The following is a 25,376-nucleotide window of genomic DNA, read 5'->3' on the forward strand; positions in this document are numbered from 1 at the left end:
GTTATTGACTAACGCAATTTAAGTTGATGATTATATACGAGGATAGGCGACATATATATTCCAATAACAATTATTCATTACGATCACCTTGGTGTCAGATCACGGGCCACTAAATTGGAGAGCCCTTTCGATAACATCGTCCAATTTAAATGACAATTAAATAACGGGCCCTACAGTATTGTTTTTGATGAAAATATTACTGATTTCATTCTGAAATTACAGGCCCTACTATATCCTACAGATTTCTAGCAAACGACTAGGTTCAATCACTGAGAGCAGGTTCATGAATATAAACTACTAAGGAGGAGTTCCATACTAGTTGTCTAATTTAAATCAGTTTGTGATCTTAATAAGATTTTCATATATACAAATAGATTATAACATCATTATTAAAACTAGGAAATTCAATTGGATTGAACAATTCAATATGTTAAATAGTAAGAAGTCACTTCTTCATATTATATTTTTAAGTATGAAAGTCACACTGAAATAAATAAATAACTGTTCGGAAAAAAAGAAGCATTAAATAGAAGGAGGACGAGGAGGATACAATAATTGAATCAATAGTTCAAACAAAGTACCTTTTGATGTAATTTAGATGAGAATCAATCAATGAATGAATGTTGACACATGAGGTCCTTTATCATTACCCTGTAAATATTAGAAATATAGAGAATGGATGTAAAAAGTAGGTTGAATAAAATACAATGAAGCTGGTTATTATCCAATGAGTAAAATTAGTTGTTCAATTAAAGTGATTATTTCATCCAGTTCTCTACACAAAGTTCACTTTGGCTAACTTCAACTTGTGTGCATAAATTTTTTTGGGCTGAATTTTTGGAGGCCACACCCAAAGCCTTCAACCTAAAGGTCTGATCCACAAAGCAGTGGTTCAACAACAGAAGATGCAGTCCCATTGTAACCGGTGACCAATAATTGTTTCATGCGCCATTTGTTCTTTCAGGATACTGCAGCCAGCCGATGTGCACAATTGGTTTGGAATCAGGGTTTCCCAATTCCTCTAAATGGATCCATATTCACTAACCCCCAGTTAAAGCAGTTTACATTTGCTTTTCGTCCTATCAATTTTTTAAACAACAGTAATGCCGCAAGAAGGCAGTGAGTAGGACTTCCCTAGCAGTGGTTGTATACGCGTGGCCATGTGAGAGCATTTCGTGTGAGAGAGAGAGAGCTGAATCTCCCCACTCTCGGCTGGACCAGGGAATTTAGGGGCCCTAAACGTTTAGTATCAACAAAAACGACAAACAATTGGTAACAAATATATGATTCAATCAAGAGAAATAACTGAATTAATGATGGTTTTACTCCCAATATATAGTTGTATATTAACATCTAAAATAAATCCTAAAATTTGGTTAATCTGATGTTTCATATATCAATATCTTTCTATTTATAACATACAAAATAACTAATCCGGGGATTAATAGTTATTGATACGAAAATTGCCAATGATTTGATGTACATACCTAACACAGTATCAATATTTGTAGACACAGAGTTAATGATAAAAGTCCTGATCTTAGAATATAGATCTTATATAAATTTATTGATCTTTCCTGTTTCTTTGTTGATAAGTATCAGATAGGGTCTAATAGTTTCAATGTACTGACAGTTAAATGATACAAATTGAGTTCTAAGCATCGGTCGGTCAAATAAATTTCCAAACTTTGATATTAGTTAGGATCATGTAATGCACCCGGGTAAACCAAGTAATCTAACATTGTCAGGTACAATATTCCCAGCTATACAAGCGGTGAGTACGCCTGAAAATAGTATAAGTGACGGATATTATATCTAGGGAATATACTTTTATACATTTCTTAACAGACAATGATGAAGTTAAGTGAAGAGTTTAAAGCAAATGAAAGTGTAGAATATGTAAAAGAAATAATTTTTATATACAAATCTTCAATAGACACGACTAAACAGAATATATACACCAACAAACCTTAAAGCCTTCAAAAAAGCTTTCCACTTCAGCAACAGATTGTTTTGTCAGTGTAGATTTAGCACATAAATTTATATCATCTAACACACATTTAGATGCCATTGGATAATTATTTTCTTGAATAACCACTTTTGAGAGAATAAGTTTTCGACTTCCGGGAGGAACTGAACGACTTCGTCTACGTGAATCAATTTTCGACTTTACTAATCCCGGTTTCTGGATAATTATTTTGTGTTAAAACAGAGAAAAGTGCTCAAATATATAAACAACAACAAAGAAAATCACTGTCATTCAAAAATGATATGTTCCTATGTCAAACTTTTTAAAAGTTATGCAGTTTGAATGAGTTCATTATGTATGAATTCCCTGATCAAATCTATTTGTTTTCAACTATGGTTTATTGTCGTAATAAAAATATCGAACGATTAGTCATTAATAATTCGTTATCGTAAGAAAATGCATGGCACATTAAGGGATTAAAATAAGCGCCAAGCAAAATGACATGCATCAACAAGAAAAAAAGTACTAGAAGGTACAAATTGTTCCTTATCTTTGTCAGCCTTACTTTAGACTTGTTTTTCACTAGCACTATCCTACTTCAATATATAAGTCAGTCAGCTGCAACGTAGGATTAGGCACATATATTTGAACACATAGATATTGGTACAAGGAGGCGCCAAATAAATATGCACCACACAAATCTCAATTGACACGTATGAGGGCTTTGATAATGCCCGGGTGCTCAAACCGAAGCAGATGGTTTTCTTAGAGGGCCACGCTCAGAGCCTTCAACCTAAAGGTCTGATCCACAAGGCAGTTGAGCGATGTCATAAGATACAGTCCCATGGTAGCCGGTGACCAATAATTGGTTCACACGCCATTTGTTCCCTCAGGATACTGGAACCAGCCGATGTGCACCATTGGTTTGGAATCAGGGTTTTCCAACTCCCCTAGGTGGACTCTCCATGTCTATTAACCCGATTAAGGCACCGGACATTCGCTTTCCGTCCTCTCAATTTTGTAAGCAACACCCCCGCCACGAGAAGGCAGTGAGTAGGACTTCCCTGGCAGTTGTTGTATATGCGTGGCCATGTGAGAGCATTTGGAGAGGGAGAGCTGACTCTCCCCAGTCTCGGTCGTACCAGGGTATTTGGGGGCACCAAATGTGCTAGTTTCGATCACGTTTTCAACACACAACAAGTATATGCGAGAAGACGTAACTGGTATACTAGTTAGCTATTTTTTCCAGTTACCAAGCCCTTTTCTATTAGCTACTTAAAAATGGTTCGTACTAACAGTTTGCATCGTAAAAATATTACTCTAAGGAAGATATGCTAAGTTTTTGGATAACAAAGTATTAAATACACGAAAAACTATTTACCTTGAGAAAGTTTCCAACACGACTTTGTTTCGGTTGACTATCTGCTAATAATGATGATACAGAGCTACCAGAACTATGATCACGTAAGATAGTTGTTTCATTACAATATGGATTAGGTCGTTTGAGACTTTTTCCACAGTTCAATGCACCAGGAGGTTTAGTTTCAATGATTCTATTTGGAAATATGTTTGAATTTTTATTGAATGCAAATTTTGTTTACAATAAAATGTATATAGTGACCACTCGATAAAAATTTTCGGTTTATTCACAAATCATTATAGAAAATATTGATAATATGTCTTAAATTATTCAGTAGATACACTTTCAAACCTCATAAACACCTCTTATCCGTCAAAATCTTTTGAATAAAATCCTAATGTAATCACTATTACTTTCATAGATAATACTCAGTCCATATACAAGAGTTTTTATTCTGGTAAGAAACTGGAAAAGATTGCCCAGAACAGTGTTCGATGAAGAATGCTGATGAGCGATTTATACTCTTCCACGAGCGGTAACAGGGGTAAGTCAGAAAAAACATGACATTACCTCAAGAAGACGCTGACTAATAGTCTAAACAATGTTGGTGAAGTTTGACTACCTAACTGGAGTCTGCAGGACAACTATGATTAGTAGCTCGAGACTTTAGGTGACATAGCTCAGGATCGTTGACAATGGCGCGAATGTGTTATTCTACAGTAAATCTTGAGCTTCAGTATTTCTTCACATATATCACTCCACTGTCTTTTTGAATTCTACTTTCGGTGCCTCATCTTTTTATTGTTATTTTTAGCACATATGATATGACAACTTGGGCAAACGAATATCTGTGTTAGGCTCTATACTAATAATTGACTAGCCTAAAAGTATACTGTAAATTGACCTACGATCGTTGAAATGAGATTGAATTTTAAAAACTATATTTGTCCGTGTAATTGATACTTCAAATGTCTCAGTAAGGATATTTAAAATCCGAAAAAGTAACTGAGTAACATCGAAAAGGTCGGAAGATTTTGGCCATAACGATCGTTAATATCCTAATAATTAACGAGGAAGGATTTCCTAGCTGGTGGGACTGGAAATAGCTAAATGATCACATTGGAAATAATTAAAAAGATTATAGTACTGTGACATAGGTCCAGTGCTGAAAAACTCAATAATAAAGAGATGAGTGTCAACAAATCAGTTGGCTATATCTATTTGGTCTAAAAGAGTTTTAAAATTAATTGTGGGGTAAACTATTTTTTATAAACAAAGCCTTATTTAAAATAAAAAAATGATTTAACTATAGAGACCGAACTATTGAGAATTTACTTTGCAGATTTGGGCATACGATCGTTTTGTTTTTCATTTTCTTTGTCATTTTGTAAACTTTCCCATGATTTCATAATAAAATCTACTGGATTCAAATTTTCAGACCCCAATCGAATGGCTGAAGCTAGTGAAGGGCTGGCAACACAAAGACTTAAGAACACCTCTCTAATCCTAGCTTCTAAACTCGGTAAATCACGTGATAGTTGTTTGCGTTCTTTCTCAAGCTTTAACAATATACCGCCACGATTTTGTAGCACTGAAGGTTCTTTCATTCGTTTCTTGAATAAAAGGGAATGTAAACGAAAATGTAAAGATTTAAAAAATAATATCTCAACCTTTTAGCTAACATATTACAGGTGATTCTCCATTAAGGTTACTAAATTTATTGGGACACTGCTTAAGAAGAAATGTTTAGATTAAATCTCTAACAAATGGTCAAGGTAAGAAAGCGAAAATACCCATGATTCAGTCGCAGATTGAATTATTTAAGATAACTGCTACTGAAAGCTAAATCCTTGAATATAATAACAGATTAAAATCTGAATACCGGTGCAAGAGGGAACACCCCACTGCAAGCTTCACAATCCCAAAACTACGTCAACTATTCAGTTGTTGAGGTTCCAGAATTAACAGTTGGCGATAATGGAAGTTTGAATGGTTTAAATTAGTTATTGTAGTTAGATTTTTGTTTAGCAAGGTTGTTTTCTACTTGGTAGGGCTTCTGACGCTTGACTCAACCCTCCTTCGTTACCCGGGTTTGAGATCAAAGGTAACCTAGAAGAGCTACAGATGCAGATGACCGAGATTTTAATGATTTCTGCTAATCTATGGTTCTACATCAAATTCTCAGACAATTGACGGGGGCTTTCCAGCAGCAGTTTTACTTAGCGGAAAATACGATCACATTTCGATGTCATTCGTCCGACGCCAGCTCTTGATTCTCAATGAAACATATCGATGAAGAAGTAAATCAATCGACATCATGGAGTACAAAGACAATTGTTCACTGTGGGTCAAAAAGTACTTGCTAAGGACTTATGTGTTAAACATCCTATATGGATAGATGGTCGAATCGTGGAAAAGAAAGGAAGTGTGGTTTACGAGGTATCTGTTGGTTCAAAAGTTTGGGTGAATTATGCTAACCGACTAAAAGCAACTTCAATCGTCAGAAACGAGATACGACAAAGAATACCTCTTGATGTCCTGCTGGTACCCTTGAAATCAGTACCACTGAAATGGAAAGGGTAGTCTTTTTGTACGTAAGGTGATAAGAGAATTAATAACAACCGGTAAAAACAACAGTAGAAGGGTCAGACTGTGACTCACCTTCCCATCCAATTTCGTTATTTCTCTATGTATTTATGTCTCTTTAAACATAACTGTAACAATAATTTTCAAAACAATTTACAATATCAGGAATACATGAAGGCCTACAGCTGAAAATACAGGTTCGCCATGCACTTCGAAAGTTAATTTATTACTAAATATATAGGCAATCTAGAATTTAGGTAATTAAAACGACAAGTGTGTAGTCATGAGTGCATTAGATGTCCGTCACATTAACTCTCAGTTACTTAATATATTCATTTGAGCCAAAACATTGCAACTAAGATGGGGAACGTAGAAAATCTTTAAGTGGTAGGTCTCAAGAGATAAATTAGGCTTTGAAACCTCTGATTAGATAGAAGTTATTATTAACTTAGTAATTACAGGAGTATGTAAGACAGATAGACGTTTTCTGACAATAATTATTTTATGCTTTCGTAATTTTCCGTAAAAATTCAGTACACATAAGTTTATGGACTAGGCTATGAGCAAAATGTACTATGTGGAGTCTATTCAACTACTTAGTTGGATGAAACAAAACAGATAATATAGCTTTAAAATGCTTAACGGACTGGTTAGTTGTCTGATAAAAACATAACAACCACTCACATATCAACATTATTTTAAGGAAATATGATTTCTGGTAGTAAACCGTTGAAACAAAATACTTCTCAAAAAGAAAAATGAGGTTGAAAAAAGTTATACATAATACCTTCAAACTTTGAAAGGAAGAAAATTGGTCACACCACTTAACAACGTCTAAAAGAAATTCATGGTTGTTTTCTTTGAAACCTTTCCACGTGATAATCTATGGATTGAGTGAAAAATGATTAAGGTCTTACTTCCTTTTCCAGAATGGTTAGTACATTCTCACTATCTTTATTTTGTAACAAAGATTTGAAATTCTGACGATATTCGTCGCCCACAAAACAATCATCCCAACACTGGCAAACATGTAAATGGGCGGCGGAAATCAAAGCATCCATATGACGTGTACGTAGAACTTCTAACCGATCCACTTCTGTTCTCAACTAAAATTTACAAAACACTACTGATATGATCACCGTTAGCTTGAAGACTAACTATTTTCACTTAACTCCACAAAAAAAGTTAAAATAGTCTAGAGAACAAAATACCACGACTAAATAGTAATTCCCAAAACACTTATTTCTGATTACTAATATCAAGATTTATTATAAAACTATCAACATACTGAGATGAAATTTTCAGAGTACGTGGAGGCATCAAAAACATATATGAGCCACACAAATCATTTGATTTGGGTGATGGCTGTAAGATTGCCTGCGCACCCAAACGGAAGCAGGTTTGCCATTCAGGTTGCTTGGATATAGTGAGCAACTGAAGTGTGGCTGAAGGTCAGTTGGATTATTTTCCAAAGTGTCCTACTAATAGTTTCAATCTCCTGGATTGAAAGGAACAACAGTCCCATCTTTTTCTGAGAGTTCCACTAACAGCTGGATTTTCAATACCCGTTTTCTTAGTAAGTCTGAACAGTTGTTTACTGTTACCTATCGCTTCTATCTTTCTCATCTCTTATGATTCGCCGCTCATCATTGCTCATAATCATTACTCAATCTTTTTATCGGCCTACGTTTAAGCTTCTCAGACTCGTTATCGTGTTCAGAGCCAGACGGAATGAGTTTCCGAGCGACTATCAGTTCTGTATACTCTGCTGATATCCAATGATTTTTTCCTAATCTTTTGGTTAGTTGCTAGTGGATACTACTGCTGTTTCTACAGCTTTCCGGATGTCATACAAAGCTACCTCGAGGTGGAGAGACCAGTCAATGTCTCATAAAGATGTCCTACTGAGGAATTTTTATGGTAAACTTTAAAATCTACTAATGTTATTCACTACCTAGTCAATAAATACTTTATCCGAATTGACTGTGCATTGGTAGATGCTGTAACTTATCTTGGTTGATTATCTAAAGTAGCGAGCTCGTATTGTATAAAGAATAAGTGTATGAACAATTACACCCTAAACTATGGCAAGCAGCATACGAAGAAGCCTGCAATATGGAAATAAGGTTAATTCTAAGGGAATTTCATTAAGATAAGAAACTCCATACTCTACGTAGTGAGTGGATTAAGCGGAATTTTAAAAAATACTAATGGTTATAGTAGGCTTACGATGCGTAATGTGGAACTTGAATTTTCATCCTCAATTTCACTACAAGTAACGCCCAACGGGTTCAGCAATTGAAGTAGAAGGTTCAAGCGATCTCTATATATTTTGCATTCCGTGTCGACACGTGCACAGTCAGAAGCCAACTGATCAACAATGTCTGACATAGAAAACATATTTTCTTCAGAAAAGGTGAAAGTTTCTAACGCTTCTGGTGTCAGTATCTCCTTGACGAGACAACAAGAGTCTGAAACCAGCCTCAAAGACTTTCCAAGCTTTGCGTAACCCGCAAACATCTGGGACCTAAGTTCTAAAAACTTGGCACACCTTTCAGCCTGCAAAACTATTAGGCACTGTAAAACCTACTTTAACAAGCTTTAGATGATCAACGCGTCTGCTAAGTAATTTCATCTGTTCTTTAGATGGAACCACTTTGTAAACAATTGTCATTTCTGCTTCACATAAACGATGACACAGATCTTTTTCCAGCTTCTTTAACGAATTGAACTCCTGAATAAAATCATCAGCGTCCTTTAAAAGCCTCTCTTTTTCAGACAACAGAAAATTGTATGTATTTAACAAAGTTGTGGTTGTTGGAGGATCAGAAGGTGTACTGTTAATTTCTGAAGATATTTCTTTAATGAATGCCTGAACCATAAACCTAAGATAGAACTAATATGCTTACGGTGAGCTCATTAATTGATTGAGATAATTGTGTTTTCCTGATTTCTTTGTCAGTTAATACACTGTCCAGCAATACATCCATTCGTTTTACGACGGAACCCACTTCTTGCTCAAGTTCTGAACCTTCTACGCCTATCTCATCCCATACTGCGAAAATTGATTGACACTTTTTCTCAACACCATCCAGAATGGACTTAAGTAACCACGAAGCGCACATAATTAAAAATCAACCTCCAGCAGATCGTTTATTTTTTCGATGCAGTTACTGAACTATTTCAAGTGTTCAATACCATTTGACGCGTTCAAATAGAATTCTTATCACTTACACTCCAGCGTATTTACAATCAAGAGGTTTCATATTTCATGAGAAATCAAAGGCAATTTATCTTGTAAATGTGGAGTTTCTCTGAATATTTCGATGTGTGCTGTATCTAGTGAACGATACTTCTTACTAAAACTCTACTTTTGGGTTTATATACAGACCGCTATATTTCATACTTCATACTGTATTTATTAGAACGTCAAAACATTAGTCAGACTTGTAAATCCAGTGAAGCCTGTAGCGTAAATAAATCCCCAAGATCAATACCTTCGTAAGTCTTCGACATTTGATGCTGGCCGCATTAGTTTTAGTGGACTCACCTAGCTGAAGGCACTCGGTCATGCATCCCCAACAGATCACCAGTGAATACACCGTGCTTCACTACCCTTATAACCGCTAGCCAGATTAGATTATTCACTTCACGATATATCGATATTCTATCTAATATATATTCGAGTCACTTTGTTCCTGACTTCTAATATCACTGGATTGGCACTTTTCGATTACAGAAAGTGTTACTAGTTAAGATGTTGTCAAACTCCGAATAGTTGTGACATCTTCAAGCCAATGAGTCAGCTGAGTTAAACGCAGGAAGTTCAATAATTGTATCTCCATTTACTGAACCTGACCCTCGTACATGACCTGCATGAGTTGAAGAGCGATTTCATTGTCAAGATATCGTCTGTTAATCCTTGAAATATTGATTTGTGGTGAGAATACTACCAAATGAGTTAGCGGCAGAAGCATCCAATTTCAAAGGAAATGCTCTACTGTCTGAATCCCATGATTAGTTGGAATAGACAGTCAATCAGCACGTCATTTCGTTGGATTTGAAAGGAATGCAACAACGAACAACGAATTACAAGCTGGGTTACAGGTCGTCTCCTCATTTATAACGGCGGACGAAGCAACATTACTCTTGTACAAGGTCGATGATGCATATGAGAAGTATGAATGCAAAGAATATTAACGACAGCATGAGAAGTTGTATGTACGTCTAGCCTGCGACGAATTGCAAAAAAAGCTCTGAAAGTAATTCCAGACCAATTTTCATGCACACATTCACTAACGTGTTCAAAATAATCTCGCAAATCAGTCTATATGCAAAAGTGACGGAGTTGCGTTCCAGATATCTTGCACTCAGCATCTTTAGTAGGTTGAACAATAGACCCAGAGTCATCAATTGAAACGGTTTTGGACGCATTTCGAAATTTATACTTAAAAGTCACCGCACCTCACATCCCCTGGACTATACCAAGGGGGCCGAGAAACTCTCCACCATGGTTCAGTAGAGAGGTCCCCACCTTTCTCCGTAAGAGAAGAAAAATGTGGGATAGATTTAGGTTCCTGGGGACTAATGAAACAAAATCTCATTATCGAAAAGCCTGAAATACCTGTTCCCCGACCCTCCGTTAGTCTAGAAAGTTATGCGAAGAAGAAGTTGTTAAGGAATCCAGAGAATGTCTTAAACGCTTTTATTCCTATATAAACCAAAGGACAAAAAGAAGAGGAAATATTCCTGCACTACGGGGAGACAGTGCTGCCGCGTCATTAGTGGAGGATGACTTTGGTAAGGCTCAAGTGTTCTCGAACTACTTTAGCAACGTATATACCATAGAAGCGCCCTTACCGTTAGCGCATACAAATCCCCCCACACATTCAATGGATAGCGTGACCATTAAAGAACTCGATGTCATTGGTCTGCTTAACAAGCTTGACATGGCAAATCTACGCGGCCCGATGAACTGCATCCTATGCTACTGAAGGAATTATCTTACTTCGTTGCGACTCCTTTAAGTATACGCTTTATTCTGTCCGTAACGAAGGGTCGTTTACCAAAAGACTGGAAGAACGTCTTAGTAATTCCTGTCTTCAAAACAGGTACGAGACATAAACCTGAGAATTAACGACCCGTTAGCTTAACTAGCGTGGTTGTTAGAATCTTAGAAAAGATTATTCGGAAGGAACTGTTTTAGTATCTCAATGAAAACCGGATCCTTTCGAAGAAACAGCACGGTTTCAGAATAGGTTATTCTTGTCTCACTAACTTACTAGTAACTCGTGAAAGCCGGTGCGCTCTTAAAGAGCAAAAGTTGCCTTTAGACGTAGTCTACGTTGATTTCAGCAAAGTTTTTGACAAAGTTCAGCACAAACGGCTGTTATATAGGCTAAGAAATGTCAGAGTTGGGGGCAATCTATTGATGTGGTTAAAAGACTTCCTAGTTGGGCGCCATTAAAGAGTACGGGTGAACCCAAAGTCATCTATCTGTGAAACTGCGCTTAGCGGAGTGCCCAAGGGTACAATTTTGGGGCCAGTGCTATTCATTTTGTATGTAAATGACTGTCCTCGTCTCCTATCAAGCAGCACGGCAGTGTGCAGTTTTAGAACCTTATGGTCAATACGTAGGGCTTTTAGTCACGTCGATGTTAAATCGTTTTTGACTTTGTACACAGTGTTCGTACGTCCTAAAATTGAGTAATGCATACAAGCGGCTAGCCCCTGCTGAAAAAAGAAAGTGAGCTTCTGGAAAAGGTTCAGAGAACAGAAAATAAGCTGATTCACGGAATAGCGAAGCTTCCGTATGATGCTTGACTGGCCAAGCTGAACCTTTTCCAAATGTCATATCGAAGAACTAGAGGCGACTTGATTACAGTTTTCAAATTTCTCAGTGATAAATATACACTTGATATTCCCTCATTTTTCTTGTCTTCCAGAACAGAGAATTTACGAGGACACTCAGTTAAAGTTCACAAGCCCAGAACAAATTACTTTTCAGCTGACTGTCGACTTTCCCATCGAATCATCAACGAGTAGAATTCATCACCTCAGCACGTGGTTGAGGCTCCATCCATCGATTTTTTCAAGAGAAAGTTGAATCAACTGAGGTACGAATATTGCCAGGACTAACACAGGCCATCAAGCCTCCTGTCCTTTCCAAACAGAAAGTGAAACTAATATCCGCTCACAGCAACTGGAATTGCGACGGAAGAGTTTGAGATATGGGTTTCTTACATGACAGCTAAAAATTACACGTCAACGTCTCGTAGACTGTACGTTGTGCGTACTAGTTCCAAAATACCAAGAGATATGAAAACTATTCGTAAGTACACATGTATGTGTGAGAATTCGGCTCCTCGCAAACTCCTAACGTATTCCGTCATGCCGAAACATGCAGGGGTCCGGCACTAGTGGGACGTTCGTTGTTGATCAACAGCCTGAGCACCTTTTCTACCAACGGGATAGTACTTCAGGTTCTAAATTCATAGTTCATACTGAAGCTGAAATCGTTGTAACTACAGTAACAGTAGCTCAGAGGCTGATATGTAAGAAAAGAAAAAAATTTATTGGATATTCGAAAAGAATAAAAAATAAACACTTGGGAAGAGTAATTACTTGTATTGGACTTAGGAACCAGATGCTATTTAATTTGAGTTTTCATTTGAGTGATTGATCACCAACGTATTCTGAATGAAGGCTTTCTAAGCTCATAAGGCTTGCAAGTGAATGTTAACAGGACAAATCTCAATGATTCTTGTGCGCAACGGCAAACCTAAGGCCTTTACTCGAACTATCGCGTGTATAGAAACTAATTAAACACTCCAGATCAAGAAGCACTAGATGAGCTTAAATGGATGTGCTGTTTTTGGAGATCGAAATCAAGCATACAACAAGTACAAAGAATTCGTTAGTTCATACAAACACCACACCAATGTATCTGAATTCTATTAATGTGCTGGAGCTGGTGAAGTAATTTTTGTTTTCATGCTATGCAGTTCGAACAATGTAGATTGACAACTCTTTGTTTTTACTAAGTCATAAATCCGTCCGATGTGATCGCTTAACCTTTAGGCTTAGATCATTACGAGGTTTCGCATTTTTTCAGTAAGGTGTTACGCCACTTCCGAAAGACGTTGATGCTATGTGCAAATATCCGTTATCCGTATCAAGAAAGAAGTTGCGACGACTTATGGAGCTAATAAATTATTAAAGACGATTTATCCTGAACTGTGAGACAGTATTGCGACCACTGATGGGTGCCTTGAGAGGACATGCCTGGACATTCTATCTGTCAACAGAGGCTACACAGGCATTCAGAAAGACCAGGCGAACACTAAACGAAATGCATGAATTATCAAAAAGTCAAAGTCCATAGTCACACTAGCTCTGCAGTGGGTTCTGTCCCTCACTCCGACACTAGATTAGAACATACAGTCGTCGATATTCATCGATAGATTCAGTGTTATTGTAATTGATAGAGAAGTTCAACTAGAAAGTCGCCTCTTCCATCAGCTTACAAAACGTCTCGGGATTAAAAGGGTCCGCAAGATATCCTACATTCCGACGGCAAATAATGTGTCTGGAGACTTACGTAAACAGTTAAGATATTCTCTCACGATTGTTTTTGCGTACAACGATCAGGCTAATAAGCTTCCTCTGGTCCTGCTGGGCTTGAAAACAAAAACTAAACAGGATATTGTACGTTTTCCAGCAGGATTGGTATATGGAAGTACGCTAAATTTACCCGGAGAATTTGTCAATCCAGGTAAAAGTTTTCCGATTGGTGTGGCCGACTACGTACAGCGCTCAAAGAAGAACATGAACAATTTGCAAGTAACGCTTCTCAGACGGCAGCAACGACGATTATTCGTGCCGCAGCAATTGTATAGTAGCATGTATATACACATTAGAATAGATAATGTACAACCACATTACAGCCGAATTATGGTGGTCCGTTTAGAGTGATTGCGAGGATGGATATAACACTTACCGTAAATAAGCTCGGAAGATAGAGGTAACCATTAATCCAGCCAAACCAGCTTTCGTTGAATGTCATCAACCGGAATTCACAGACACTTTAAAGACCGTCGCATCACCATAACGCGAGTCTCAAACATCAACGACGAAAATGAAACAAAGAGAAGAGACTCCGATAACGACTAGATGTGGTCGAAGAGTTAAAAAGCCTCCATTTTGAACTAATAATTTTTTTCACTGACTCTAATACATATTATTTAACTTCCTTTCCTTTTTATAGGCTCGCGTTACTCTATTTATTATAAAATTTGACATATTTAATATATCTTTATGCATATATGTACATTCGTTTAAAAACGTAATCCTCTTTGATCTTTTATCATTATTTTAGCTGACCCTATGGGCTTTCGCGAACCCAGAAATGTTGATAAACATTGTAGTTTTATCTTAATTTTGTATAAGTCGATATTTTGATCATTGTAGTCATTCTATCCAGTTTAACATTTTTGCAAACAGGCATTTTCTGTATATATCTTGATTTGCAAGGTGGAGTTATTGCAGCACCTCACAAATATTATCATGGATGTATTGCGCATGCCCAATCACGGATGCTGATTGGTGTCCGAGACGGATGTAAGAAAGTTAGGGGCGACCAAACCACAACGTGGCGTCAATCTATAAAGTCACTAACTTCTGGCCTGAGCCTTGGTGTTCGATGCAGACTACTTGGTTGGGGTCCGCATGATTATCGCAACCAATGGTTGGAGACTCTGAGTGACATCGCTCAGACTCGATCACAATGGCGTGTTGTATACACTCTTTATCTACCCTTAAACCGTGAGATTAGGATTACTTTATTTCAACGAACTAACTCTTTCTTACTATAGCATATCATTATATGTAACGTTTTCTTTATATATTACTATCATTGAAGTAACTGTTGATCATCTTGTTGTGTGGCAACTTGGACCGGAGCATATTTTTGCCTGGTCTTACGTTGTAGATGAGTGATTTTGATACACTTTTCAATTAATAACCGTATGCGAACTACTACTGGGATCATGAAACAATGGAATTGCTTCGGAATCACTTACCAGTTTTTGTATCTGAATGACCTAATATAATCTCTTTTCTCGATAAAGGCTTATAAAAATCTTCAGTGAAAAATATTTCGATGTATTCTCAGTCTCAATATTTCAATGAGTTTCCGTACATCCTATTCATTCTTAAAGAGTTAGCGATAATAACCGGTGAATCTAAGTAGAAAAATGTAAGTTAGTAATTTGGTTGTGCCTACTGTATCGCAAATAAGCTACGACATAACTTCTACATCTCCTAACTTCGATGGATCATTTACCGACTGTTATACATTTTAGAACCGATTTCAGAAACTTAATGAAAAGAAATTAGAATAAAGAATACATCCACACCATACATGGATCCATTTGATTGGTATACGAAAGAATTATTGCTTTAGAATTAACTCATTTTTATATCTTAGTTTGTGTCTAATGGAATCAAATTCAATTTAATCATCAATCAATATACATCTAACCAATCTCTTGGTACATATTAATCAATCTCAATAACTGGTGATAGAAGGCATTGTGGTGTTTGAATGAACTAACGATTACTTTGTACTTGTTGAATGCTTGATTTCGAATTCTAAATACAATACATTCATTTGTGGTTGTCTAGTAATTCTTGATCCGATTACATTATTTCTGGAATTCTTAGTTCATACTCCTAATTATCACAGGCATGTAGATAGAAAACTACAATTATTTGACTAGAAAAATTGTATTCAAGTTAAAAATTTAGCGAATAAAAGACAAATGATTAGACAGAAATTAGTATATAGACAAAAGGAAGTATATATATATATATATATATATATATATATATATATATATATAAACAATCACAGTCATTAAAGACATATATCTGTATATGTAAAGGACAGAGAATTATAATAAATAGTTGTTAAAGTACATTGAACAGGTTTACAGTATTGGTACTAAAGTAAAATGGGGAATATCTACATGCTGCCTAAAACTGAAAAAAAAAGTAAACAGAATTTACAAAAATGATGTTATCATTATCATTTCACATGATTAACATTTATAATCAGTTAAATCAGTCGAATTCATCATTTCCTTCTGATCCATAGAAGTGACTAAAACTAGAAACAATTTTTCTTTTACGTGCACTACGACGAAGAGATGCATTCGATAGATCTGAAGAATTTGACATTCTTATTGATTTTGACTGATTTGTAATACGACGACGTCTCTTGTTTGTATGTCTGGAATATAATTTATTTACAGAATGTGCATTATTCCCTGAAGAATATGAAGTCAGTTTTCTTCTTCTTTGATGAGATTGTTTTTGCTCAAATGAACAATTATATTTTTGACCATAATCTTCGGAAAAAGATGGGCATAGATCCTGTGAACCACGAGGTGGAGGTCTAACAACCCGACCACTAGAAGTACGTACTGTTGTGAAAGATGTCATCGAAGATGTTGCAGTGTTAATACAAGCTAAGTAAGAATTTAAAAAGCAATGAAAATCAAATTTTCTCATAAGTATTTTTATTTATATTTTATACATGTACTACACTAGTTGTAAAAATCAATACAAACAAAACCAATCTCCTCTCTAGTTCAACTGGATTACCCTACACTTGGTATTTTGACGGAAATTTGATCATTCGTAGTTGGTATATTTACATGCTATGAGGAATGCATCAATATAGCCATTTACGATACAAAATAGCATAGATGGAGTGTGGCTAACAGTGGAATCTACCATGCATGTTTTACCCATGATTGATCGAATTTCAGTAAAAAAAAATCAACAATGGAATAGTTCAATCCATTTTAAGTTAAAACTCATATTTGTTGTACAAGTGAGTAGCTATTTTGACTCAGTAGCTAAATGAATAACAAGATGGAGTTTGAAGCAAACTGTACACAGTTTGAGTTAGTCCCGCAGTAAAAATCAACTCTGAGATGCAGATGTATCCAAGTGACGAGTCCCAAATAGAATGGGACACGCGTTCTGGATTCCAACGCTACCCATATTAAATCTATTTTATAAAATATCCTCTCTGACATAAGTAATAAAACTTATTTCATTGTGGTAAACGTTCATGTCTTGTATCAGCAACATTGCAAATCAGAGAGTAGTTGATACTGAAAGGATATAAACATTAGTACAGCATTTTATGAATAACTATTTTGGTATTTGTACAAAACGTACCTTCGAATTCTAGTCTTTATATGAACAATAATATTGTGATGTCGATAAGTTCAGACATGCAGTAGTTAAATAAAAGAGAATCCTGTTACTTTAGTCAGTTATACGCAATGTAAAACTTGAAATATAAGTACATCAGTTGAAGTTGCTATACAAGATCAAATTATCAAGACAAATCACAAAATAACAGAGGCAGTAGTATTAGTGCTAATAGAAAGATTAGTTATCGAGAATACTAGTCAAGATAATATAAATTAGCAAAACTAAAAAAAGTAATTTAAAAACTTAGAATATAAGAGACAACAAAGCGTGAAATGAGCCTGAGTCATTGTAACTGATTTCGAGTCACGTCAAAAACATCTTCAAAGATTAATTACAATAAACGTGCCGACGCTAACATCTTAGTTTTGACCTTCCAACATTCAATGACTTTACTGACTGATAACACATCTTGATTTGTTCCAGTCTAGATTTCTTCCTTTCCTATAGCAGAAAACAACATCTGCCAAAGTAGATAATGGTTGGTCCTACGTAATACATTTCTCAATTATCTCAGTGGCTGAAGATCCACTATTTCATCAACTGATTTCTCATATTCACCTAGTACCCGACATTTGTTATCGGTATTACTTCAAATCAATGATTCAAATATACGCGGGAAATGTTTCGAAGACATCTATAATGGATCACTAGTAATCTAAGGATATCCTAACTTAATGCTATAGGTTAAAACTATAACTTTTGAATAATTTAAAGATATCATCGTTTCTTTTTTGGAAAATACTCCGATGTAGAAGTTTACTTGACTGATATTTATTAATTCAGTTAAATAAACCAATCACCAGGTAACATAAAGCGAAAATAAAAAGAGAAACAAACTTTGTTTCCAACCACTAACAAGTATAAGACAAACCTGGTGATGATAGCGATGATGTTACATCATTTATTATGTAGCTCTTTTCATCATTAGAAGTATTACCAGATCGTGTTGAACATGAACGCCGTCTAGAATGACCGTCATGCTTCATGTCTTGATGAGAAATTGCCTCCAATTTCATTTTCGTACAAGAAGACGTATTATAATTATCAAAGCATTCAATAAATCGTAACAAATTAGGTGTCATCACATCATTAACCCAATTTTCTAACCATAAAGTATCATCAAACACTTGAGTATCAGGATCAGTATTATACAATTTTGCATTAGTTACTATCAAATTTAAATCAAATAACAAATCGCTAGGATTATATTCTTGTTGGATACGACTACGAATATGATATTTTGTTGTTGTTGGTGATGATGGTGAATGCAAACTTGATTGAGTATTTATGAGTTTCTTTTGAATAGTAGATAAATCCATTGGACGTTCAATGATACTATGATAATCTGGATATTCTAAAGGATCAATTGGTACACGAAAATAAAAACTTCTACGATGATTCAACAGTTCTTGGATAAGATTCAAAGCATCAGAAATCCATGAAGAACCACAAGTAACTGAACTATTATTTGTCAAAATTTTCTTTCTTGCAGATATTCTTCCTCCCATTTGAAAATGTCTTTGATGTTTATTTAATTCGTTTGAATTATTACTTACATCATCATCATTAAGATACACACTATATGAACGTTTGGATAGTGATTGGTTCAGTCTTAATGACCTTCGTCGGTGAATCTCTTTCCTTTGCTTAGAAGAATAACATTTATTTACAATTTTTTCCTTTCTATCAATATGACATGTCTTGGTTCGGGTACGTTTCTCAACAGTTAGATTATCATTAAATGAATTCGATGAAGTTTTTGCGGTGATTTGACTACTGTTCTCCAAATTTGGAGAAGGCATATTGGTAGAAGTGAGAAGCTTATATTGGCGTAAAACTTCATCCTGTTTCAAAGAGATAAAAAATTACGATAAATTGAACAAGTATATATATATATATATATATATATCACATTACAATTTATTTAAGAGGTGAAAAGCAATAAAACAGTAAACTGATCATAAATAGTTATTTCCCACAAGCACAGCTGGTTGGTGGCTAGCGGTAGAAACCAGGATGCGAGTTTTATCCTAGCAGGGATTCATCAGATGGATATACCTGCATCCCAGGGTCGGTGTTCATTTTGGTACTCGAGCCCATTACCATTTGCTTCAAACATCATCGCGTTATCCACTTAGCTACTGAATTCTGATAATCACTGCCTTGTTTAATTGGGTGCATTTCAATTCATTTGCGTTTGTTGTTTGAATTTTCCCACTGATACGTTAGGAATGCAATTGATCAGTCTGTTATGTTTTTTGTTAATTTTACTGTCCAAAATAAAAAAAACGGTTATTAAACAAGTCGATTTGGTTAAATTCTATTCAAGCACGACGGAAATAATAGTACTAATCAGTTATTAAAAACGAGGAAGGTGAAGTTTTTATTTGATTGCTTAATTCCAGTATATGGTAGTTGATTGCCGGCCTTTGTAAAATAACGACCGATAAGATGGGAAACACCTGTCCACCTTTCTAAAAAAAATAAGGTTTCTGTGTTCGGACTATATCTATTGTTGGACCCGTTTACACAAAACAAGATGGAAGAGTATTTTGTTTAATAATGCTTGGTAGTTCATCAGTAGCATGAAGAAACCATGATCAGACACAGAGAGCTGTCTAAAATCCTCAATTCGAAGAGATCAGGTTTTACAAGTGAAGAGCAAAACTGCTCTCACCGATGCGTTGTAAATATACGTTTTACAGTCAGACTAACAATACGAAGGTGCCAAAGATGGCCCAGATTGGTATAAGCCGCTCTGACTTTCACCATATGTGAATTGATCTCATCACTCACGCCACTATCAGCATTTCCGTAGCTACACAGATACACGAACTTCTCGACTACATAATTCTGCCCACCACCTAGAGTGAGTGCAGGTTTAGGGTGCTTCTAGTCTTGTAGAAACACCTTGCGCAGCATATGCCAAACCTACGGACATTGACTGCCAACTGATTAAGTAATTGGCATCCCGTCATCACAGATTGTTTCACTCACACCAAACATTTTGCTGCCAGTGACTCGGATGAGTTGAAAGAACTTTCAGCAGAAGTAACTGCTGCTTAAAAATCGTTAGCACGCTCTGGCCACCAGATTTACAGTCCTTTTCACAATTTAATTACGTAACAATCTTCGTTTATGGTCAAATTCGCGGAAGAAAGAATTAGTTTGTAGAAAGAAAGATATGAAGCGATTTTAATCTCATTGTTTAAAGGAAGACAGAGAGTGTATACACCTACGCCATTGTGATCGATTCTGAGTCATGTCACCCAGCGTCTCCAAGCATTAGTTACGATAGTCACGCGGACCCCAACCATGTAGTCTGCATCTACCAACATAGCTCAGATTAGAAGTTAATGACTTCAACCACTTTCTTCCAACCATCTCCAACACTAGTCAGCACTGCGCGAAACCTTTTTAGTACTAAGTCATATTGTTTAAAATCACCGACTATTGACTAATAACGCTAATAGGATTCCATCTAATAACGTTAGATTGAAAAACTCAACATAAAAATCAATCATGCTTTAATAAATTAACAGTCAGTCAGCTACAACGTAGGACCAGGCATATATATGCGTCGGTCCAAGTTGCCATACCTCATTAACACAACAAGATGGACACCGGATTCATAAAATTAGTTAATTCAGAGGTGGTAATATATAAAAGAAATAATGCAATAAATTAACACGATCCTACATAACACTGATCGTATGTATATCAACAATAGTTAATTCAAAGGTTGAATATAATGTATAAATCTAACTGTAATTCATGCGAAATGTATTTAGAAGCAATTGTAGTGAGACTATAATTTATGAACGAACCAATCACGTATAAGATAACAGGTCTCGGATTTTGGTGCGAAATCCACCCATCCATTTAGCTAAAATAGTTTTGACATTATAGCTGATGTCAGTTTATAACGAAAAACCTAACTGTTATATCCGAGCGAAGATTAAATCACGAGTAACTCCTGGGACATATTAATTGACTAACATTATCTCTATATATACATATGGTGTAACTATTCAATAATTAGATTATGTATATTTATATTCCTCTTATTATAAGCTTTATTTTGACCTATAATTTATTATTGTACGAATTACGGTTCTTAAGCTATGTTCAGTTTATTGACTACTGCCTCCCACGTTCATAGCCACATTTGGCCAAATGTCGCACAAATGTTATTTTCTATTTTATGGTACGTTGTGGTCTGTCTGGTTGTTATATGAACCGAGTATGTTTGAAATAAATGATTCCTATTGCAGAAGCTGGTATTGTGTTCTGGACTCAAGTGGACGGGCTAGGCGGACAAAGGACCAATAAGGACGATAGGCTGTTCATACTGGTCGATCGTCATTGGTTTGACATAGTTCTAAGATTGTATAAGTCGTATTTTGATTGATGGATAGATGACGTGATAAAAGTCGGACATAAAGTTATAACACTAACTATCAATTGTAAATATTAATACTAATTCCTCACACTAGTTTACAACCCTCATTCGGTCCTAGTTATTGAGAGGGACACTCTCAATATCATTTAAACATCGCTCAAAGGTCGTTCATAAATTGATAGTCTCTAAACTAAATATGATACAAATAATGTAGAGAAAATTGAACATTGGAAAGAAAAAAACTTACACATGTCACTTTATTTTCTATACAATACAAGCCTAATTGATAAACGAATTGAGCATTTTTAACAATAGATGATCCTGGTAAATTATAACGTTTAGTATTTTCAAGTAATTGTAAAAAATCTGATTGAATTGATATAGATTGACGATAGAAACCATTTAATAAACGATTTAATATAAAATTTAAATCAACTGGATAAACATTAATAAATAAATAATCAGGATAAGCAGCTAAATCAACTGGATTAATAAATTGTTCACTTATATCTAATTGCATGATCTGTAAGTTAAGAAAAGAAAAGAAAAATAATAATAAAACAAAAAAAGTTTTACAATGACATAAATGATTAGAGATTAGATGTAGTGGAATTCAGTTTGATGCGCAATTCGTCGTATTTCGGATTCATTAGCTGGATGTTCATCCTGGGACTCGAACCCAGTACCGTTTGCTTCAAACGCTATTACGTTATTTACTTAGCTATTGAGTTCTGATAGTCACTTGCTTGTGAAATGGGGTGAAGTTTCAATTCACTTGATATTGCTTGTTTGAATCTTCCCATTAATATTTAGAACTGTAATTGATCAGTCTCTTACTGGCATATGTGCATATATCCAGCTGACGAGTCCCAAATAGGACGAAACGCGCGTCCTGGATTCCACTGCTAGCCACTATATTTGCATATAATGCTTGTGAATTAAGGCTATATCGAGGCAATGCGTACAGTATGCACATATGCTAATAAGAGACTAATCAATTGCAGTCTTAAATGTCAATGGGAAGATTCAAACAAACAATATCAAGTGAATTTTAAAAAGAAGACTGTTTACATTGGGAAAATAAAATAGCATAATAATATAATTACCGTTGTTACCGCTTTTATTTTGAAAATAGCAATATATTGAGACATTATACAAATTACATACAATAATAGGGACAGGATGAGGTTAGGTTTACAGTTAGGTATACAAATTAGAGTCAGTATTTCCAACATGAACTGATACCGGTTGTTATGATGCAATGGCCTTGTCATTTTTCTTTTCACAAATCTAAGAAACCCTGAATTGAGATTTACAATGAACCACACCACGAGCTTTAGCATAAAATCTGCTCTCAAACACCCTGTTACAACCGAGGGTGGGGAGAGTCAGCTCTCCCTCTCCAAACATTCTCACGTGATCACGCGTGTATAGCCACTGCCAGGGAAGTTATACTCACTGCTGTCTCGCCGCGCAGGTGTTGTTCACGAAACTGAGAGGACGAAAAGCGAATGTCCGGTGCTTTAATCGGGTTGATGGAGTTGGAAAACTTTGATTACAAACCGATAGTGCACATGGGCTTCAGGATCCCGAGGGAACAAACGGTATATGAACCAATTATTGGTCACCGGCTATCATGGGACTGCATCTCCTAACATTGTCTTATGGATCAGACCTTTAGGTCGAAGGTTCCAGACATGGCCCGCTAAGAAGATCACCTGCTTTGGTCTGCGCACCCGGGCAGTATCACAACCCATACACAAATCAAGTGACTTGTGTGGCGCATATGTATGTGGTGCCCCTTTGTATCAATATTTATATGTTCAAATAAATAAATAAAATGTACCTTCAGAGCATTTATGTTATGTAATTTCAATTAAGGACCATTTGAAATTTACTTTGTGGTTACATAATGGATATTTTTATTAAGTTCAAGCGTGTTTAGAACCAAGCATTACCAATTTTTTACTTCATTTATATAAACATACAAGTTATCTACTTTAAATTTTGCACGAAATACATGAAGCTTTATCTTAATTATAACTGACCAACTTAAGGCCGTTATTATATTATTCTTTTACCGATACAACTTCGCCATACTTAATTTATATAAGTAGAATTTCAAGGAGTATATATGCATTAATCTCATTTACGATATCTGATGTTTATATCATCTTCTGAATTCTTCTATTCATTCCAACTTCGCAAATTGAAGATATATTAACACTTACCTTGCACGTAAACAACACGACATGTGAACATAATACACAATCGAGAATCAACAAGCCTGTTGCTAAAATAGACGTCTCCAAGTTGATGAATGTAGGAAAAGAAAGTTTGTTTAGTGAAATCGTAATCATAAAATGTAAAAAAAAATTGTTAATAAAAATTTTCACGTTACTTAACAACATGTTCCTGGATAAAGTAATTTGGCATAGTCAGCAAACAGTAAATGATCAAATTCCCAAAAGGAAAAGTATGGACATAAATGTTGAACAAATTTCAAACTCAACAAATAGATTATATTCCGGAAAAATCGTTATACATTTTGGTATGTGGAAGATTTTATAATCCATACTACAATTTTATACGAATGGAGAAGGAATTTTCAATCAAACTAAAGATTACAAGTTTGATATCACAATCACGTTCACGGTATTAACAGGTAATGTGCACTGAAGGATAACGAATGTTACAGATTATAGTGTGATGACAGGTGGCTAAAATATTACCAAAAACGAATCTGGTTGATTGATCTTATTAAAACTACCTATGGAAACCTAGAAGCACTGAACAACTGCTTCGTCCTAGTATGAAACCCTTTGACAGTGCAGACTCCCAATTTCGGACTCAAGAACCAAATTCAGGACCTTCGGTCTCGCGCCTCAAGATGCGACTTCTGAAGTTCTAGTGAAAAAAACGTAACTAGTGTAGCTAAATAATATCGAGTGTGAGTTATTGACTGCAGGTGGCAGACCAGGGTTGTGAAATATTGTGAATTAATTAAAGTTGGCCATTCACACCAAAGGATGCAGGCTCAGTATCTATAGGTTAAACGTTCATTTGTGAGATCGAAAGTGCCAGGTTCGATACACGGATCCAGCGTCAAGGATCCGCACCGTTAAGGAGTCTCATTCTAAGACGAAACGGTCGTTCAGTGCTCACATGTTCTTACTAGTGATCTAGCTAATATCATTTCAGGATTTAAAATGTAACAAGAATGAATGAAAATAATTACCTGAGTTATACACTCAACGAGACGTTTAATTTCTGCAAGATAGGCAGTTGAATGACTAGTTGTATCCCAAAATTTTGAAGTACCATATAATAAACATATTTGTTCATGAGAAATATGTACATAACCATCAACTAAACCACCATATAATGTAAATTCTGAAAAAATAAAAGTTGGTATGATACATGAGGAAATGTTTGTAAAGGAAGTATATATATAAAATGAAATTTTAAGATTTACTTAAATGAACTCATTCAATAGGTGTACATACGTGTAGTTTAGATTGAGTTACACTGTAAGTTCGAGACCTGGTGGTACTTCTACCCAGTTATCTAGGGCCGTGAGGTTCAAACCTGTGACTTAGTGGTTCAAAGTTGAATAACGTTAACCATTAAGTGAAGACTTCTCTTTTACAATTATAAATATATCCAACAAGGGGATAATCTTATATTGATGTTTAAGAGAGCTAGATACAATTCAAGCCCATAACAATCTAAACAGCAAAGTGTGGTGAAGCCACACAGGTACCCAAAAC

General features: G+C 35.6%; 2 protein-coding genes across 4 annotated transcripts in view; both read right to left on the minus strand.

Moving 5' to 3' along the window:
• Positions 1–337: 337 nt before the first annotated feature.
• Positions 338–9,081, minus strand: PRC1_2 (carboxypeptidase C prc1; the record flags this gene model as incomplete). Of its 2 annotated transcripts, XM_012937077.3 has the most annotated exons (9): positions 8,825–9,081; positions 8,506–8,787; positions 8,145–8,474; positions 6,833–7,021; positions 6,703–6,798; positions 4,665–4,942; positions 3,351–3,522; positions 1,970–2,185; positions 610–651 (listed from the first exon to the last, which is right to left on the minus strand). In XM_012937077.3, exons 1-9 carry the CDS (start codon positions 9,038–9,040, stop codon positions 610–612), a joined length of 1,821 nt encoding a protein of 606 aa, XP_012792531.1. In that variant the 5' UTR covers positions 9,041–9,081. The 2 variants fall into 2 exon arrangements, with proteins under 2 accessions (XP_051065286.1, XP_012792531.1); XM_051216693.1 differs by having other exon boundaries at positions 338–651; positions 8,145–8,787.
• A 6,640-nt stretch (positions 9,082–15,721) lies between these two features.
• The window catches only part of MS3_00000565 (uncharacterized protein), a 46,607-nt gene continuing 36,952 nt past the window's right edge, over positions 15,722–25,376 (minus strand). The window contains exons 22-25 of one of the 2 annotated variants that reach the window (XM_051208280.1): positions 24,845–24,999; positions 21,854–22,129; positions 18,076–19,048; positions 15,722–16,444 (exon numbers count right to left, since the gene is read on the minus strand). Coding sequence is in view for 1 of the 2 variants with exons in the window: in XM_051208281.1 (XP_051065288.1) it covers positions 24,761–24,999 (239 nt within the window). In the remaining variant the exon portion in view is untranslated. Of the gene's footprint in view, positions 16,445–18,075; positions 19,475–21,853; positions 25,000–25,376 lie in introns of both variants that reach the window. The other variant, XM_051208281.1, reaches the window with a different exon arrangement.

Source organism: Schistosoma haematobium, chromosome 6, assembly GCF_000699445.3.
Source record: "Schistosoma haematobium chromosome 6, whole genome shotgun sequence".
NCBI lineage: Eukaryota > Metazoa > Platyhelminthes > Trematoda > Strigeidida > Schistosomatidae > Schistosoma > Schistosoma haematobium.